This window comes from Gopherus evgoodei, chromosome 9 (assembly GCF_007399415.2).
Source record: "Gopherus evgoodei ecotype Sinaloan lineage chromosome 9, rGopEvg1_v1.p, whole genome shotgun sequence".
In the NCBI taxonomy this organism is placed as follows: Eukaryota; Metazoa; Chordata; order Testudines; family Testudinidae; genus Gopherus; species Gopherus evgoodei.
The window spans coordinates 108,812,446-108,832,863 of NC_044330.1; the positions used below are offsets into that span (position 1 = coordinate 108,812,446).

At 44.9% G+C, this 20,418-nt stretch overlaps 1 protein-coding gene across 4 annotated transcripts in view; it reads left to right on the plus strand.

Annotated features, from left to right (window-relative positions):
- Positions 1-20,418, plus strand: part of OGT (O-linked N-acetylglucosamine (GlcNAc) transferase) — an 80,593-nt gene that overhangs the window by 20,400 nt on the left and 39,775 nt on the right. For all 4 annotated transcript variants that reach the window (XM_030575007.1, XM_030575008.1, XM_030575010.1 and 1 more), the window contains 7 exons: positions 9,471-9,666; positions 10,939-11,079; positions 11,424-11,524; positions 11,701-11,854; positions 11,961-12,062; positions 12,833-13,012; positions 14,009-14,167. In XM_030575007.1, the coding sequence (XP_030430867.1) occupies positions 9,471-9,666; positions 10,939-11,079; positions 11,424-11,524; positions 11,701-11,854; positions 11,961-12,062; positions 12,833-13,012; positions 14,009-14,167 (1,033 nt within the window). The remainder of the gene's footprint in view (positions 1-9,470; positions 9,667-10,938; positions 11,080-11,423; positions 11,525-11,700; positions 11,855-11,960; positions 12,063-12,832; positions 13,013-14,008; positions 14,168-20,418) is intronic.

The window sequence follows — 20,418 nt, forward strand, 5'->3', positions numbered from 1 at the left end:
GCTTAACATTATCAAGTCCCCCCTCAGTCTTCTTTTCTCAAAACTAAACACGCCCAAGTTTTACTTCAGCCTTTTCTCTTAGTCATAGGTCACGTTTTCTAAACTTTATCACTTCCTGTTGCTCTCTTATGAACTCTCTCCATTTTGTCCACATCTTTCCTAAAGTGTGGTGCCCAGAATTGTCCCACTACTCCAGCTGAGTCCTCACCAGTGCCGAATAGGATGGGAGTGTTACCTCCTATGTCCTATATACAATAGTCTTGTTAATATGCCCCTGAATATTAGCCTTTTTCATAACTGCATCACATGCTAGACTCATTCAGCTTCTAATGCACTATAATTCCCAGATTCTTTTCAGTGTTACTGCCACCTACCTAGTTATTCTTCGCTTTGTAGTTGTGCATTTGTTTTCCTTGCTAAGGGTAGTCCTTTGCACCTCACTGAATTTCCTTTTGTTGATTTCAGAGAAAATTTCAGAGAAGTTCTCTAATTTGTCAGTTGGTTTGAATCTAATCCTGCCCTCCAAAGTGCTGCAACCCCTTCAAACTTGTTGTCATCTGCACATTTTATAAGCATACTCTCCACTTCTTCACCAAGTAATTAATGAAAAATATTGAGTAAGATAGGACTGACCCCTACAGAATCCCACTATGTACACCGTCCTAGTTTGACAGCGAGCCACTGATGATTACTCTTTTAGTCTTTCAACCAGTTGTGAACCCACCTTATAGTAACTTCATCTAGACCATATTTCCCTTGTTTGCTTATGAGACTGTCAAGTGGAACTGTGTCAAAATCCTTTATGGAAATAAAGGTTTATCATGTCTACTCCGTTTTCTCTATTCTCCAGGCCAGTAACCCTGTCAGAGAAGGAAATTCAGTTGGTTTGGCATGATGCATTCTTGATGAACCCATGCTGTCGATTTCTTGTAACCCTATTATCCTCTAGATCAGGTGTTGGCAACTTGCGGCATGCGTGCCAAAGACGGCATTCGAACCAATTTTTAATGGCACACTGCTGTCTGCTGCCTGCCAGAGTCCTGGTCCCACTAAGCCCCTCCGCCCACCGTTCTCTCCTGTGGGAGCAGGAGGCAGAAGCTTGGTCCTTCCAGCAGCCAAGCTCCCCCCCTCCCCTGCTGCTTCCCCCAGTGTGCTGCTTTCCTGCCCCTCCTCCTCTCCTTTTCTGCACCGATCAGCTGATGGCCCTTGTGTGTGTGGGGGCGGAGGGGGGGAGCGGAGCGGAGCAGCATGCTCGCTGCTCTGGGGAGGAGGCAGAGAACAGGTGGGGACAGACGGGGCGCTGGGGAAAGGGATGGAATCGGGCATATCCCCTCCAGCCCCCTGCTGTGAGCCGCTCATGGCAGGATGCTGGTAGCACCCCCCATGAGCTGAGAACCCCAGTCCTCTGCTCTGACCCCTGCACCCCCCACAACTCCAGCCCTGATTTCTGCACCCCCCACATACTCAGCCATCCCACACCCTGACTCCTGCACCTCCTCGCACACCTCCAGCCCCTGTTCTGACTCCTGTGCCCCCCACACATACCCAACCCCCCCCCCACTCCATGCCCTGACTCTCACATCCCCCCGCATCCCCACCCTGAGCACCAAACGGGAGCTCCTGCACCTCCCACCTGCACCCCTGGTCTGGGGTCCTGGCTGCTGGCCCTTCTCAGTGTGCTGCCCATTTGGTCCCAGCTGCCGGCCTTTTACCAGCCAGGGTCCCGCAGGTCCCGCTCAGCCCGCTGCCGAACTAAATGAACTGAACCCCAGGCTGGCAGTGGGCTGAGTGGGCCAGCAGCGTAAGATCAGCATTTTAATTTAATTTTAAATTTAAGCTTCTTAAACATTTTGAAAACCTTGTTTATTTAAATACAACAATAGTTTAGTTACATAATATAGACTTAGAGAGAGACCTTCTGAAAAACGTTAAAATATTTTACCGGCACGCGAAACCTTAAGTTAAAGTGAATAAGTGAAGACTCGGCATACCACTTCTGAAAGGTTGCCAACCCCTGTTCTAGATGGTTACAAATTGATTGATTGTTTAATAACTCATTCCACTACCTTACTGGATATCAAAGTTAGCCTAACTGACCTATAATTCCCCGGGTCCTCTTTGTGCGTCTTTTTAAAGATAGGTACTGTTTTGCCCCTCTCCAGTCCTCTGGGACCTCATCTGTCCTTCATGAGTTCTCAAAGATAATTGCTGTTAGTTCTGAGGCTGCTTCAGCTAGCTCCTTAAGTACTCTAGGATGAATTTCCTCAGGCCCTGCTGATTTGTATTTAACTTTTCTAAATATTCTTTAACCTGTTCTTTCCCTATTTTGGCTTGCATTCCTTCCCGCTTGTTAATATTGTGTTGAGTACTGGTCACCATTTCATTTTTTAGTGAAGACTGAAGCAAAATAGGCATTAAATACCTCAGCCGTCTTGATAACAGGAAAGGAGAGTTAATAACAGATGTTAAGTAGAGGGCTTACAGTTTCCCTTTGTCTCTCTTAATCTGAATATATTTAAATTGCCTTTAATTTTTATTGCCTTTTGTTCCTTGTTAGGTATAACCTCATTTTATGCCTTAGCCTTTCTGGCTTTGTCCTTTCATGCTTGTGCTATTCTTTTATATGCCTTAGCAGTTTTGTCCATGTTCCCAGTTTTGTAGGATTCCTTTTGATTTTGGGGTAATTGAAGTGCTCCTGATGGAGCTATATTCACCTCTTACTGTTCTTCCTATTTTTCCTTTTCATCAGGATGGTATTAAAGGCATAACAGAAAGCTGTCTCCTTGAGCAACTGCCAGCTCTCCTGAATGCCCTTATCCCACAGGACCTTGCCTACCAATTCTGAGTTTTAGTCTATCTTTTTGATATTTGTTGACCTTATTTTGCTGCTCTCTCCTTTCTTTCCTTAGAATTGTGAAATCATCATTTCATGATCACTTTTACCCAAATTGCCTTCCACCTTCAGATTCACTCCCAGTTCCTCTCTGTTCATCAGAAGCAAGTCTGAATGGCTGAGGCAAAGTCCGCTGGCTTGGTCTGTGTGCAGTGGCACCATGTTTGGTAAATGAACACTTTCTCAATCAGAACATACAACCCTAATCATTGAGTTTAGTCTTGAGCTGGGCCTTTTACTGGACATGTGGACCCTGAGAGAGTCTGTGGCATTGAAGTTAATCCATTTTCATCCAGGCACTGCTGTACTGAATTACTCAGCATACTCTCTTGCTGTGTACCAGTGGGAGTTTCAGTATCAGCAAGTGTTAGAGCATGTTCCACAGTATCTAACACAGCCATGTCATGTTTCAGAAATGTTGCCGTTGTGGAGATATTCAAGTCTGCTACCTGCAATCCATCCATATTTTTGTGCAGCATTACTCTGAATTTAGCCTTGATGAAGTTCTCAGTTTGGGACAGCAGACTTTCCTCGCTGTTTAAAAAATAAAAAATCCTCAGACTCCATGGCAACTGTTTTGCCATGTTTAAAGAATAATTAATTAGCATAGCAACTGTTTCTTCAAGGTTGCTCCTAGGAATCTGTTCTCTGCCCTCCTCCTTACAGTACATTTGTATTACACTGAAAGACCTGACTGGTGAAGGAATGGTTTCTGCACCTTATCTTCAGATTGGATGCATGAACATGTAAACAGGGTACAAATGCTTTCTGGAAACTTCCAAGTTCAGTTGCTGAGGATAAACATTTTTCCTAGAGTATGGATCCATAGACATGGTCATCTTGAAGAGTCGGAATTAAAATAGTAGATAACCTTTGAGGACACACATTATTAGGTTAATCAAGACCAGAGAAGACCAAGCAATCTAATGTAGCTTACTGAATGGGCAAGATAATAGCAGATTAAATTCACTGACAGTGAATTTCAATGCTATTTAGGAGGGATAATTTGAGCTATTCGTATTCAGACCTTATTGGTCTTTAAATTATATGTAAAAACTTGAAAAAATAACTTGGTGATCTTTGGATACTCAATGTGCAGTGGTTATCAAAAAAGAAAATGGTGTTAGGATAATTATGAAGATGCGTTGTAGAGTTCAAATGTATTCTTGCCTCTGGAATACCGTGTTCTGTTCTGGACACCCTATTTCAAAAATGGTGTGATTAAAAATTAGAGGTGGGGCATCAGAAGCTGGAGATAAATGATTAAAAGGCGTAGAGAAACTTCTGAGTGAAGACTGAAAAGATTGGGACTGCGTAGATATAAAAGGAGATGTGAATTCAATAAAATCGTGCCAGCAGATTTAAAACCGATTAAAGGAAATACTGTTATGTGCAATACACAGTTATTCACTGCTACAGGATCCTGTTGAAGCCAAGAGTGTAGAATTTTAAATGGTTTCAAAACTGATGTGGCTAATGAGACCATCTAGAGTTACAAAAGTTAGGACTTAAAATTCTTGATGTTTTTTTTTAAAAACAGATATAAATCCTTGTGTTTCAAGGCATAAGGCATGGGGGCTAGGAAGAAACTTTCTGTGAGGACTGTTTATTCCATAATTGCTACTGCAGGGTTTCTTGTAACTTTCTCTGAAGAATCCAGTACAGACCTCTTTCTCATAGAATACTGGACAAGACAGACTGCTGGTCTCCACTTGTTTTAATTTCAAAGTGATGAGACAGATGTGAGTTGATGCTTTATGCAGAACATTTTTGGTCTTTATTGAATTTGCCCTTTCTGTGCTTAGGACTTGGGAAACCTGGGTTCAGTTCTCTCCTCTACTCAGACACTCCCTGTGTGACCTTGGGAAAACCATCATGCCTCAATTTCCCATTTGTAAAAGAAGGAAAATAGCACTACCCTACCTCACAGAGGGTTTTGGGAGGATAAATACATTAAAGATTGTGATGCTGTCATACCAGTGTTGTGCGGGGGCCGTGAGTACCATAGTTAGTTGTTCATTGGAACCAGAGTTGTTTCTTTCTGAAAGCCTGAACTAGGAATTTGCAAGTTGACGATTATTGGGAAGGTGGTTCCTGGATTATGATGGTGACTTTAGGATGGCTCAGTCTTCCAATTCTAATACACAGGTTGAAATTTATGAGCTGTAAGATCAGGGAAGAGCACATACAAATGATAGCTTTGTTGTTACGTATGATTGCCATGTCAAAACAAACAAAAAAAAAATTGGCCCGTCTAGTTCAACAATGTCTGTACTTGATGCTTGGCCAGCCGCTTATAAAATATTTCCACTTTCAGATCACTTTGGATTTAGGAGGAAGAGAGTTCCTTAAACCTGTATAGCTATCAGCTTTTTCTCTTTCTCATAGACTCATAGACCAGAAGGGACCAATATGATCATCTAGTCTGACCTCCTGCACAAGGCAGGCCACAGAACCCCACCCATCCGATTTTATAACAACCCCTAACCCAGGACCGAGTTATTGAAATCCTCAAAATTGGTTTGAAGACCTCAAGCTGCAGAGAATCCACCAGCAAGCGACCCGTGCCCCACGCTGCAGGGAAAGGCGAAAAACCTCCAGGGCCCCTGCCAATCCGCCCTGGAGAAAAATTCCTTCCCGACCCCAAATATGGCGATCAGCTAAACCCTGAGCATGTGGGCAAGAGTCACCAGCCAGCACCCAAGAAGGAATTCTCTGCAGTAACTCAGTTCCCATCCCATCCAACATCTCCCCGCAGACCATTGAGCAGACCTATCTGGTGGTAATCCAAGATTAATTGCCCAAATTAACGATCCTATCATAACATCCCCTCCATATACTTATCAAGCTTTGTCTTAAAGCCAGAAAAGTCTTTTGCCCCTACTACTTCCCTCGGAAGGCTGTTCCAGAACTTCACTCCCCTAATGGTTAGAAACCTTCGTCTAATTTCAAGTCTAAACTTCCTAATATCCAATTTATACCCATTCGTCCTCGTGCCTACATTAATACTAAACTTAAATAATTCCTCTCCCTTCCTAACATTAACCCCCCTGATATATTTATATAGAGCAAGCATATCCCCCCAGCAGCCTTCTTTTGGCCAGGCTAAACAAGCCAAGCTCTTTGAGTCTCCTTTCATAAGGCAGTTTTTCCATTCCTTGGATCATCCTTGTAGCCCGTCTCTGAACCTGTTCCAGTTTGAATTCATCCTTCTTGAACATGGGACACCAGAACTGCACACAGTATTCCAGATGGGGTCTCACCAACGCCTTGTATAACGGTACTAACACTTCCTTATCCTTGCAGGAAATACCCCGCCTGATGCATCCCAAAATTGCATTTGCTTTTTTAACAGCCGTATCACATTGGCGACTCATAGTCATCCTGCTATCAACCAGTACCCCAAGGTCCTTCTCCTCCTCCGTCGCTTCCAACTGATGCGCCCCCAACGTATACCCAAAATTCTTATTATTAATTCCTAAGTGCATAACCTTGCACTTTTCACTATTGTATTTCATCCTATTTCTATTACTCCAGTTTACAAGGTGGTTCAGATCTTCCTGAATAGTATCCCTGTCCTTCTCCGTGTTAGCAATACCCCCCAGCTTTGTGTCATCCGCAAACTTTATTAGCACATTCCCGCTCTTTGTGCCAAGGTCAGTAATAAAAAGGTTAAATAAGATTGGTCCCAAAACCGATCCTTGAGGGACTCCACTAGTGACCTCCTTTCAGCCTGACAGTTCACCTTTCAATATGACCCGCTGGAGTCTCCCCTTTAACCAGTTCCTTATCCACCTTACAACTTTCATATTCATCCCCATCTTTTCCAATTTAACTAACAGTTCCCCATGCGGAACCATGTCGAACGCCTTACTGAAATCTAGGTAAATTATATCTACCGCATTTCCTTTATCTAAGTAATCCGTCATCTTCTCAAAGAAGGAGATCAGATTGGTTTGACATGATCTATCTTTAGTAAATCCGTGTTGCAGTTCGTCCCAATTACCATTGACCTCTATGTCCTTAATTACTTTCTCCCTTAAAATTTTTCCAAGACCTTACATACTACAGACGTCAAGCTAACAGGCCTATAATTACCCGGATCACTTTTATTCCCTTTCTTAAAAATAGGAACTACATTAGCGATCCTCCAGTCATACGGCACAACCCCCGAGATTATAGATTGCTTAAAAAATTCTTGCTAACGGACTCGCAATTTCACGCGCCAATTCCTTTAATATCCTATTCATTTTTCAGCCTTCTTCATTTTGAATTCCTTTTTTCCCCTTCCTTCTGGTTTATGGGAAAGGATGAATAGTCATTTTATTTGATATGCTTTTTATATCAACTTAATTCCAGACCTTCACATCCTTCATGCTACTGCTCTTCTCTACACACTCTTCTACTTCTGAGATAGGACAACTAAAATGGAGCACTATATTCAGCTGAGAACTTTTTGTCTATTTTATTTTCGCTAGCATATGTATTACAGTATTTTTGACTGCTGCAATACATTGCATGGATGTCTTCATTGGCCTTCATTTTAGTTTTGTGAGATCATTGTTAATCTAAACCCATGAATCTCAAACTTTTAGTCCATAATTTTTTCCTGGGAAAAGAGCCAGGTTGTGCTGTTTTAGTGCTGTGTACCATACTGTGTCTGAATTCGTAAATAAGGTTATAATTTGTATTGACTGACTTGCAGCTTTTGAATTTCATAGATGGCATGAAAGGCACATAATGTTCTATTCTGGCCACCTGCACAATGCAGATCCTAGAATTTGACTCAGTAATTCCTATATCTAGCTCCATAATGTGTGGTTAAACTAGAACATGTTTCTTAGAAAGATTTCTGATTTGTTGATTACCTTTTGGTGATCTGTTCCACTGTGTAAATGCATTATTAAATTAATGTATTTTCTAGGAATCAAGATTCTTAGCCACGTGAGATTTTTATTTATATAGAAGCACAGGTGTGCATGATCTTCAGACAAGTAAAAAAAGGTAGATTCTTAATACATGTTTACAATCTAAATTACACATAACTGAGCAAGGAATGACTCGTGGGTTGGGGATGAGGAGGCAGAATAATGGAAAGTGAGCTACAATAATAAGAATGCTTTGCCATAATTTAACACTTTGTTGTGTTAAATTGATATATTTTGGCAAAATAAATTTGGTATAAAAGAGTAGCATTTTTAAAGCAAGATCTCTTGTTCCTCATAGCTTCTAAAGTAAGAGTAATCACAAGCAAAAAGAACACTTTACTTCATCCCACGTGGGGATTATTCACCTACAATATAGATAAATTTAAGATAAAGCAAATAATGCAAAAGGGCTCTATTGGAAACAGACTGTAAAGTTGTCTGAGATGGCCTGAGCTTGGCTACATTATCTCAAAAATCTGCTGATGTAGCGTTGTTCCAAAAGTAAAACATATCCGTCAGGAGGACTGGTGTGCAAAAGAGAAGACACTCTTGGATCAGGGTACCTGTTAAAGCAAGAAATGTATTATGCTAAATGTGGTAAAAGCTGCATGCTGTAGACTAATCACAAGGTCTCTGTCCTGAAAAGTATAGTCTAATTTTAACTTGACCTAGTTAACAAAGGGGAAAGTAACAAAATAGTAGGGACTGGAGGGTATATGAGAAGGAACAGGGATGAGAACCAGAAGAATACAAGGTTATTTATGGCAAGAGCATTCTGGAAAAATAATCAATGTGTGGATCCTCAGTTTAAATGACTCTCCTTGGTTTTATGGAAGAAGAGGACTTGAGGAGGGATTTGGATGGGAAGGCATTCCATGTGTAGAAGGGCAGCATCTTAGACCACTTCTAGAAGCTACTTAGTTTGTCCTCTAAGCACCTTATTTCTTTCTTTTCACACTAGCTCTGTAGAGCTATTTAGTTGGCCACAGAAATCTTGTTTCAGGAATTAAACATCTCTGTATGTATGACTTTCTTTTAGATATTACATTCACAACTGATTTTTCTTAATGTAGTAGAAATATATTTAAAGTTATTTTTGTCTTTAAAAGTGACTTGCGATGGTTGGGAAGGGGGAATTGATCCTTTTTTAGTTTGATACGCAAAGGAGACCTGTGAAGGAAGTTTTTGTTTTTTGTATGTCTACCTCAGAAATATTGGGGGTTTCAAGTCCTTTTTGTTGGGGGTTGGAGATACGTGTGAATTTGTTGATGACTGCAATGTGGATTAGAAGCTCTCTTGGCTCTTAACTGATGGGAGCAGAGTGTGTTATTCTCCCAAGTCTGTTAATTAAATAGATGTCACAAAAAAGGAAGCAAAGCTTTTTAAACAGTCTGAATAAATCACTTGTCTCCTCAGATGGGTTTCACTTTTAATTTCTGTAATGTCATAATCCTTTTTCTCCAGTTGTCCTTACTCTTACAGGGTAGACAAGATGTTTCATGCCTTGCTTGACCTCAAAGCAGCAAAAGGCACAAACCCTATTTTCTCTTGTGTAGGTTACCTGTATGACCAAGTTAAATGTAAAAATAACTTTCTGCTGTCATCTTACATAGGCCATGTGAACTCTAACCACACATCTCTCATTACAGAGCTGTAGCAGCCTACTTACGAGCCTTGAGTCTGAGTCCTAATCATGCAGTTGTGCATGGCAACCTGGCCTGTGTGTATTATGAGCAAGGACTGATAGATCTGGCAATAGACACCTACAGACGTGCTATTGAGCTACAGCCACACTTCCCTGATGCCTATTGTAATCTGGCCAATGCTCTAAAGGAGAAAGGCAGTGTAAGGAGCATTTGATTTCTTGCAGTCTGCTGTATTTGAAAGGTTCAGCTGATATTTATTTCAATGCCTTGAATGATAATGAGCTTTAAGGTGGGATGTTGCCTTTAGTATTTGATTGATTTGCTTGTCAACTTGTAGGAGAAATAATAAGAGCAAAAAATGCTCCATCTCAAAGCTTTTAAAGGTAGATATATTTGCTCCTGAAGGAATTATGTACCAAAAAATTAAAAAATATGCACACATTCTAAAATTCTGCAAATGTTTTGTCAATAAATGTGGCTCCAGCATGGTAGCTGAGAGCACCAGTCACTGGTTGCTTTGGGGTGGGAGATCTGGTGCAGGGACTCAGCAGTGAGGCTGTACCCAACCCGAACACAGTGCAAGAGCTGGGCCTGCCTATCTGCGCCAGGTGCACTTGGTGTGGGTGGGCAGGCTCAGCCCAGCAGAATCAAAGTGTGGAGTGACTTATTGTGGGGGGGATCCAGGTGTGAGATGAGAGGTTCCTGTATGAGGCAATCTGGGTGCGGGTGGCTCAGTGGGAGATCTGGATACACAGGGTCATTAGGGAGTTCTGGGTGCAGGGGTAATGGGACTGTAGGGGATCCAGGTGAAGATGGTTGGGGCTCAGGAGCAGTGGGGTCTGGGGAGCTTAGGGAGGTCCAGATGCAACTGATTGGGGTTCAGTTGAGTAGGGTGTCTGTGGGGGGGAGTCATCTGAGGGATCCAGGTATAGTGGGGAAGGGCTTGTCAGGGTGATGGTTCGATGGGGCTGCTTAATGGGGGAACCCCAGCTGCTGCTGAGATGATGCTGCATGCTGGGCTCCCGCTTCCCCCTCACAATTCTCCTATCCCCCTGCCTTGTGCCACCCCCCCATTCCTTCCCCACTGCCTCTTTCCCCATTCCACCCACCCTCCTTGCCCTACCGCTGGCACTCATGGTCGCACCAAAACCAGGAAGGGTTCCCAGCACATAGAAGGGGAGCACAACTGGCACTGGGACCCGAGAGGCGTTGTTCATCTGCAATCATTGGAGCCAAGATGCAGCCGCCTTGAGCTGGGCAGCTCTGCCCTTACAGAAAGAATGGGTGGATGGGTAGTGGCATGTAATCTCTTGTATCCCCCATGCCTCACCTCTGTTTGTGGGGGCATTCCCCCCAAAAAATTGCTCCCATGGTCGTTTTCTGCAGGGAAGCACAGTAATTCTTGGGGGGAGTTCTGCAGGCATGCAGTCCTGAAGAATTGTGCTTGAACACAATTCCTTTTGTTTCTAAGGTTGCTGAAGCAGAAGAATGTTACAATACAGCTCTTCGTCTGTGTCCCACACATGCAGACTCGCTTAATAACCTGGCAAACATCAAGCGAGAACAGGGAAACATTGAGGAGGCTGTTCGCCTATACAGGAAAGCTCTTGAGGTACATTTGGATATAAGCAGGAGGGTAGGATGTGGACAAAAAAAGGTGGGAACATATGAGGGGTGGATTGTACTTGATAAAGAAGTAGATAGAGGCGGTGGTATTTCTGTTTAAGATTTGATTAATTTGCCGAGGAGAATAACAATAGATAACTATCGGGGGGGGGGTAGCCGTGTAAGTCTGTATCCACAAAAAAAAAAAAAAGGAGTCCTGTGGCACCTTAAAGACTAACAGATTTATTTGGGCATAAACTTTCATGGGTTAACCCACTTCTAACTCTTCTGCAATGTGATGCCCTTGGAAGATCTGAGGGGCAAACTAACTCTCTCCTTTGTTTCCTATAGGTGTTCCCAGAGTTTGCTGCTGCCCATTCAAATTTAGCAAGCGTTCTGCAGCAGCAAGGAAAGCTGCAGGAAGCTCTGATGCATTACAAAGAGGCTATTAGGTAAGAATTTTGCTTTTTAAAATTCTCTAAGACTGGTGACAGGAATTCTGCAGTCATCTAGAAAATGGCTTACAACTGTTATGCAAACCAATAATTGAATAGCAGTCTGGATGGGCATTCTTAGAGGACAGACAACTTGTACTGTGGATAATGTATGGTGTGTGTTTTAATTTTAGAATCAGCCCCACATTCGCAGATGCTTATTCCAATATGGGGAATACTTTAAAGGAGATGCAGGATGTTCAGGGAGCTTTACAATGTTACACCCGTGCCATCCAGATAAATCCTGCATTTGCTGATGCCCACAGTAACTTGGCCTCTATCCACAAGGTACAGCCATGTTCATAGCTTTTTTTATTTTATAACACGGTGATGCATTTGGCAAACTCATTCCTGAATCTGCTTCTGCTTGCTGATTTAGTCTCCGCTTTTGCAGGATTCAGGGAACATACCAGAAGCCATTGCTTCTTATCGCACTGCTCTGAAACTGAAACCTGATTTCCCAGATGCTTATTGCAACTTAGCCCACTGCTTGCAGGTGAGGAGAGAGGGCTGTGACTGTAATTCTATGGGAGATTACTCTAATGTAAATATCTAGGACTAACCACATATTAAGGATATGTTTGTGTATATGTTTTAAAAGGAGCCGAAATAAGTCTTAGTCAAATTAGAAAATAAGACTGTGGAGCCATTTTCTCTTACAGAACAGTGCTTGGGTCATAGGTGATTTGAAATACAAATGAGCTGTAATGGTTATTAAAATACTTTTCAAGTACCTTTTTTATCTCTTGGAATGGAAGAAATGTTAATCACAGTCCCCTGTCAACAGAACTTCTCAAAGCTCTGACCGGGGTTTAAAGTTGTTTAAAGTATTCTAACTAGCCATTTAATTTTTCATAAGAATGGCCATGCGGGGTCAGACCAGTAGTCCATCTAGCCCAGTATCCTGGCTTCTGACAGTAGCCAGTGCCAGATGCTTCAGAGGGAATGAACAGTACGTGAGCAATTATTATGTGATTCATCCCCTGTCATAAAGTCCCAGCATCTGGCAGTCAGAGGCTTAGGGACATACAGAGCCATGGGATTGCATCCCTGACCATCTTGGCTGATAGCTATTGATGGAACTCTTCTCCATGAATTTAGATAATTCTTTTTTTGAACCCATTGTAGTTTTGGCCTTTACAACATCCCCTGGCAACAAGTTCCACAAGTTGACTGCATTGTGTGAAGTACTTCCTTTTGTTTGTTTTAAACCTGCTGCCTATTAATTTCATTGGTGACCCCTGGTTCTTTTGCTTGGTCTTTTAGATTGTCTGTGACTGGACAGATTATGATGAAAGAATGAAAAAGCTGGTCAGCATTGTAGCTGATCAGCTGGAGAAGAATAGACTGCCTTCTGTCCATCCTCATCACAGCATGCTGTACCCCCTTTCTCACAGCTTTAGGAAGGCTATTGCTGAGAGACATGGAAATCTGTGTTTGGATAAGGTAGGAATTTTGAAGACTTTTCCATGTACTTGGTTATACCTGAGGAAAAACAAATTGTGCATTGGTCAATTATATTGAGGTATGTAATGCTAATTTTAAAATAGGGGTTCTCAGGCTTCAGGTTTACCACCTTATTGAGATTGATGGGTCTCTTTTGCTTCCTGGTTTCATGCAGTTTGGTATTCTCTGGTATTGGGAAGAGGTCAGTCAGATTTAACAGCCATCAATTATGATTGCCAAAACCTCTTACTCTGGCAATACCTCCCTTCTGCCCCCAATCTGACAGAGTTCTTCTGTGTGTGCCATAGTAGTGTAGCACGTCAGTCCCAGGAGAGCTTTCCTTTCTCCAACGTAAGTTGGTCCAATAGAAGATATTGCCTCACCTGACTTGTCTCTCTAGAATCCTATGTTGTTCCCTCAATATCTGATCCTGCCTCATCTCCACACTGACCTACCTTAACCATGGACCCATAGGTGGGACTCTCTTTTTAGAACGAATGAACTCAGCTTTTTGCTTAGACTGACATGATATGCTCTCTCCTCCATTGCCTAATTGTATTGCCAGTTCAGTGCACTTAACATTTGTCAGCCTGTATGCAGCCTGTAGTGACTGGCCCTATTGCTCCCTTAGTACACGAATCTTTTGATCAAATTTTGATACATGGCTTTTTTCTTCAGAGGATGTGTGGACTAAGCAGTACGCTCAGGCCTCCATTTGAACTCAGATTTGGGTAACACACTGCTCGGCCTGTGTGAGCAACAAATGTGCAACCCTCTGCCTGAGATATGGGAATTGGTCAGATATGGTTTTCAAATATTATTGGGTGATAAGCAGAAACATCATCAGTGCTGTAGCATAGAAACTAAATATGGGGAAAATTAATAATTCTGTGTAATTCTGAAAGTCTGTCCTATTTACTATCTCTGCTCTTGGTGCTTCAGATTTTATTTAAATTTTATCATGTCTCAAAAAAATCTTGTAAATTTGATTGCCAGATCAACGTCCTTCACAAGCCACCATATGAGCATCCAAAGGACTTGAAGGCTAGCGAAGGCCGGCTTCGTGTTGGCTATGTGAGCTCTGATTTTGGAAATCATCCAACGTCCCACCTAATGCAGTCAATCCCAGGAATGCATAACCCTGACAAATTCGAGGTAAGAGAACATAAGTAGCATGCTGAAAGTTTTAAATACCCAGGGAGCCTCTCTTAGCTGTAACCTAAGGAAGGTAAAGCGCATAGTTATGCGGAAGGTTTGAGGTCACATCCTCTTTCCTGGCAGTTCTTGGTGTATCTCCTTTTGGAGGAGGAGGTGTCTCTTATACCCCAATAGCAGTTCATCTTGCCATTTATGAAGTGGCAGTGAAAGACCACCTGGAGATTTATCCCATCCTCAACTAGAGACACATAAGGGAGGAGCTGTTAACCATTGGGAGTACCCAAGACATGGAAAAGGAAGTGGCTGACTTGTTGTGTCCCCCAAGATATCTTCTAGTAGGGTCTTCCCCATTTAATCCTTTTAAATTTCTTCATCATTTCTCATTTGTCTGCACAACCTGTCTTACAACAAGATCAGGATACCCAGTAATGCTGCCGAACAGTAGCTGCATATCTGTCTGTCTAAAACTCTGCCTACCCCAGTCACACTTGTTAATATTTATTGCACATTCTTATGAACCATTTTCAAGAAGACATGACCACTACACTCTTCCTCTATTTATATAGTTATTTCTATTAAGGGATCCTCACTAGCTTCCTGTGTCCTGGCTACTCATTTGTAATTGAAACTGGAAAACAGATGTACAGTTGCACATATTCAGTCACTCCCAGTGGAGTAAGAATAAAATACCCCTAAAAATTGCTGGTTTTCTGAATTACTTTTGGTATAAATGGCTTCTTCAAGTGATAGTCCCTATGTGTATTCCACACCAGTATGCATATGCTTCATGCCCCTGAGCCCAGACATATTTAGTAAGCAGCATCCATTGGTCTGCACATGCACATTTGTTCTCTTTGTGCTCTAAACCAAGAGTGTAAAGGATGTTTGGGACTGATATCGCTCTTGTTCCTTCTTACCACTGCATAGCCTGAGTCAGAATCTTCTGTGTCCACAGCTGTTTCCTCAGCTGTCATTCTGTAAATATAACATAAATAGCTTTTAGAATTTTTAAGCTATACACATAGTATAGTGTGGTTGGTTTGGGTTCCCCCCCCACACACACACTAAGGAAATTCCCCCCCAGAAAGCTGGGATTATGCATGGGGTTCAGTAATTGTTTTTGTCCCTTCTCGTTTTCTGTAGAATATCAGTGCTGCCTCTACAGCAGTTTCATCATCTTTCCCAGATAAGGCAGTTATCCCATCTTCATGTTCTCCGCTTGACAATTTCAGGCAGTTACAGGACCTCCTGCACGGGGTGGTACCTGAGCTGCAAATACAACTTGAAGTAGTTCAGGATCCTAAAATAGATTGCTGGACATCTTCCAGCTCTCTGGGCCCAGTCGAGCTGCCTCTCCTGATCAACAAAGCAAACATGGATCCAGCAAAAACAGTTTGGGACACTCCCACCCCCAAGAGGACCAAGCAGTGCTGTTTTGTTCCAACAAGGAGGAGAAGGGTCTATTCTTGCACCTACCACCTACCTTTTTCAGTGGTAGAAGTGGCCAGTGAGGGATCCAGGCTGAAAAACCAAAGAACTGCTTCCTCAGACAAGGGCACTAAATGCCTCATGTCACATTGTCTGGAGTGGTTCATGACTGAGAGTGCCAACCTCAGGGCAGACTGTCAAAAAGCAGCACAGACACCCCAAATGGGTGGTATGTTCTAGAGTAAGATTTCACTAACCCAGTAACAAATGTGAACTGAAGCACCAAAACAGTCTTGCTATGGCGTCACGGACAGTCCCTTTGAGTACTCCAGTCTATCTTGCCACCTAGGCAAATTGGATTTAGTGATAAATGGTCACTTACACTAAAGTCCACAATATTCAATATCAAAAACACAATATCCCAAGAGAGTAGTCACTTACCCCAGGTCAATTTGTACCTTAGATCTCACACCAAAGACTACACTTATAGCCAATCTTATAGTAAATTAAGGTTCTTTGAGTGCTTGCTCATTTTGATTCTATTGTAGGTGTGCGCAGTTGTCAGAGATACTTGCCTTAGCAGTATCTGTAGGGCTGGCTGTGGAGCCCCCTAGAGTGCTGCTTGCATGCTGTGGTATATCAGGCACTGCTGGCCCTGTGCCCTCGCAGTTCCTTCTTATTGCCTGTGGTTGTCAGTCAGAATGCCTCTGTCCCTTGCTTTGCAGGCGGCTAGTGGTTCCTTTTCTTAGCCTTGTGCTTCTAGTTGTAAATAGTTTTATTGTTTTGTTAGTTAGTAGTTAAGTAGCTGTTAAGTGTTCAGTTAGTTAGGGTCCCAACGGGGACTTTGCCCCAGGCGGGGCATGCCCCAGTCTCCAGGGTTTTAAGCCCTGCTCCACATGTAATAGGCCTATGCCTGTTAGTGACCCACACAATAGTTATTTGCAGTGCCTCGGGGAATCTCACATGAAGGAGCATTGTCGCATCTGTAAGAACTTCCGTCCTTGGACGTAGAGGGACCGTGACATACGACTGAAGGCCCTCCTGATCTAGGCTGCCCTGTGGCCAGCTTCAGAGCTGGTTTGGTCCAAAACAGCAACCAGTGCTTTGGTTTCCGTTCGTAGTGTGCCCCCGGCACTGGGCTTTTCCCCGGCACTGATCCTGATCGCTGGTGCCAAAGAAAACTGCACCTAGCAAGCCTGATAAAGGCGTTCTGGGCAAAGGTCCTTGTTCAGGGCTTATGCCTGCTCTGGATCCGCACAAGGGCTCTGCTTTGGGGAGTTCCTCCTCCTGAAAAGATCTGCCACCGACCTTTGGGGAGAGGTACAGGGTCCAAGCTGACCGTGCAGTTGACGCTCTCATCATTCGGTGCAGAGCCAAGAGCGTTCCCACTGCAGTCTGGACCGCATTGGCAATGGAACTGGTTAAGGCTCCCCACGAGGGCAAGCCCACTGGTAAGGCCTCGCACAAGACGAGCGAGCACCACAGGTCTCTAGAGCCAAGACAGAGCTCTAGGTCGCCATGTTCTTGAGCTCCGTGTTGGCCCAGGTCTCTGGCCTGTTGTTACTATCATCGGTACCATGCTTCTGGTCCCTGTCTTCACACCTAAGCTCTCCCAGGCATAGATGATCTCCCTGGCACTGGTCCATGTCACATTGGTCGCCGAGACCTCGAGGCCGCTCTCCCTACTCCTGGCACTGGTCGGAATACTCTCATCCCTGGTGACAACAGTTAGCTGTCAGACCCAGGCCTCGACCACTCTGGCGTGGTCACCAGAGGGTGACGACTTCTCTGAATTGGAGGCACAGTTCAGCCCCTCGCTCAGGCAGCAATGGGAGGGTGCATCTGCAGCATCGGTGCCGGCCTGGCATCAGGGCCAGTGGCCAATCCAATGGTCTTATTGGAATGCCTCGGGGGTTCCCGTCATGCTATTGCCCCACTCCCACCAGCCCTCTGTCATCACATCAGACAGGCAGAAGTCAGCACTGGGTTCGGTGCAGGACGCTCTGGTGGCCCTCACGGTTGAGGAGCTAGTACCCACCCCAAGGGCATTCTCTCCAGTGGGTGAGGACACTGTTGGACCTCCCCCGGTGGTCCAATCATTCTCCTCCTCTCCGGACGAGGCAGTGTTGGGCCACTCCAGAGCTAGTCCACTGGATGATTTCAAGGAGCATCAGGCGGTGCTCCATAGGATGGCTTTGAACTTGGGCCTCAAGGCAGAGGAAGTGGAGGAGCAGACAGGAACATTGTTTAATGTGCTCTTGGCAGCTACCCCAGCCCATGTCGCACTCCTGGTGCATGAGGGGTTGCCAAGTCCATCTGGCAAACCCCGTCTTCTGTTCTGCCCATGTCCAAGAGAGCAGAGAAAAAAGTACTTCGTCCCTGTGAAAGGGTCAGAGTACTTATACACCATCCGCCACCGGGATTGTTGGTCGTGTCTGCAGCCAACGAGAGGGATAAGCAGGGCCCCACCAGTTCCACCCCTAAAAATAGAGGCCAAGAGGCTGGACTTGTTTGGTTGCAAGATTTATTCTATGGCCAGTTTCCAGTTTCAGGTGGCTAACCATCAGGCCCTTTTGGGCTGCTATAATTTTTAACTTGTGGGACTCCCTCTTCAAGTTCAAAGACTCCATGTCCAGGAGTTTGCAACCCTGGTGGAGGAGGGTACCATGGTGGCTCGATGCTCCTTCCAGATGGCCTGGGAAATGGCTGATTCAACTGCCCGGTTGGTTGTCTCTGTGGTGATTGAGGCAAGGTTCCTGGCTCCAGACCGCAGTCCTGTCCTGGGAGATACAGGTCTCTATTCAGGACCTCACATTTGATGGTGTTGGCCTTTTCTCCGAGCAGATGGACATGCGGCTGCACGGCCTTAAGGACACACGGGGGAGACTTTGCTCTCTGGACACACACACACACACACGCTCTCGCTCTCGCTCTCTCCGGGGGCCAGAAACCCTCATTTTGAGGGTGCGCCTGGGAGCGACACACCAGCCATTGTTCCGGATCCTTCCCGCAGCCACCTTTTCCCTTACTGTTTGGCCTGGTACACTGTTGCGTTGGATCACTGGGTCCTGGACATAGTCGCCCAGGGCTATAATCTGCTATTTTTGGCCATCCCCCCGTCCCTCTTCAGGGACCCTTCTCATGAGCAACTCCTGGGCTTGGGGGCTGTGGAAGAGGTTCCTTGGGATATGAAAGGAAGAGGATTCTATTCCCGCTACATCCTAATCCCGATGGCAAAAGGAGGCCTCAGACCCATTCTGGACCTGCATGCCCTCAACAAATCTCTCAAGAAGTTGAAGTTACGCATGGTCTCTGTCATCCCTTACCTGGATCTGGGGGACTGGTATGCCGTGCTTGACTTAAAAGGACTCTAATGTCCGTGTGTTCATATTCCCGGGACACAGGTGGTTCCTGTGCTTCATAGTGGCTGGGCACCACCTCTAGTTCACATTGCTACCCTTTGGCCTGTCCTCAGCCCCCAGGGTGTTCACCAAATGCGTTGCACCAGTGGTGGCTTACCTCAGATGTTGGAGGGATTCGGATTTTTCCATTTCTCAACGACTGGTGTATCAAGGGTAGGTCTCTGGGGCAGGTGCAAAGGAGCCTCGATATGGTGCGTTCCATGTGCAGCAACCTGGGTCTGTTAATGAACACAGAGAAGTCCATGCTAATGCCAGTCCAATGCATAGAGTTTATCGGAGTGGTTCTCGACTCCACACAGGGTAGGGCATTCCTTCCCAAAGCGCATTGCCAGGCCATGGCAGACTTAATCTCCTACATAAAAGCCTATCCACTCAACTGCACATGTCTGCAGCTGTTGGGCCATATGACTGTGTGCACATATGTGGTCAGGCATGCCCAACTTCATCTGAGGCTTCTGCAAACCTGGCTGTCCTCAGTTTACATTCCGAACAGGCACCTCCTAGACTGAATGGTCATGGTACTGAGCCATATTCTGTTGTCGTTGTTCTAGTGGTGGGACCCTGAGTTGGTGCTCCAAGGAGTTCCTTTTGTGTCCCCGACTCCATCGTTCACCCTGGTCTCGGATGCTTCAGAACTGGGCTGGGGAGCCCACCTGGGCAAGCTGAACACCCAGGGCCAGTGGCTACATCCCAACATAGCCCTCCACATCCATGTCAAGGTGCTCAGAACGGTTCGCCTCTCCTGTCAGGCTTTCTTGCCCCACCTGAAGGGCAAGGTGGTGCAGATCCTGACAGACAATACTGTTGGATGTATTACATCAAGCGGCAGGGTGGTGCCAGGTCTTCGGCCCTTTGTTAGGAAGCCCTCAGCCTCTGGGTTGCACACCTGCCGGGAACCAAAAACGTCACAGCAGATTGCCTCAGCAGGACCTTCTCATCCCAACACTAATGGTGGCTCCATCCGGAGGTGATCAGCCTAATCTTCCGCAGGTGGGGGATATCCCAGGTGGACTTGTTCACACCATGGCACAACAGGAAGTGCCATGTGTTCTGCTCTCTTCAGGGCAGGGACAAGTGCTTCCTGTTGGATGCTTCCTGATTTCGTGGTTAGGAGTGCTGATGTACACCTGCCAGCTGGTGCCCTTGATCCACAGGGCCCTGGTAAAGGTGAAGCAAGGCAAAGTCATTGTCATCCTTGTGGCCCTGTCAACTCTGGTTTGGCATGCTGCTGAACCTGTCCGCAGCCACCCCTCTGCAGCTGCCTCTTAGACCGGATCTGCTGTTCCAGAACAACATCAGTTTGCTGCATCTGAACCTGGTGGCACTGCACTTGACAGCCTGGCTGCTGCGTGGCTGAGTGGAGAGGAGAAACGATATTCCGCTGGTATCCAGCAAGTC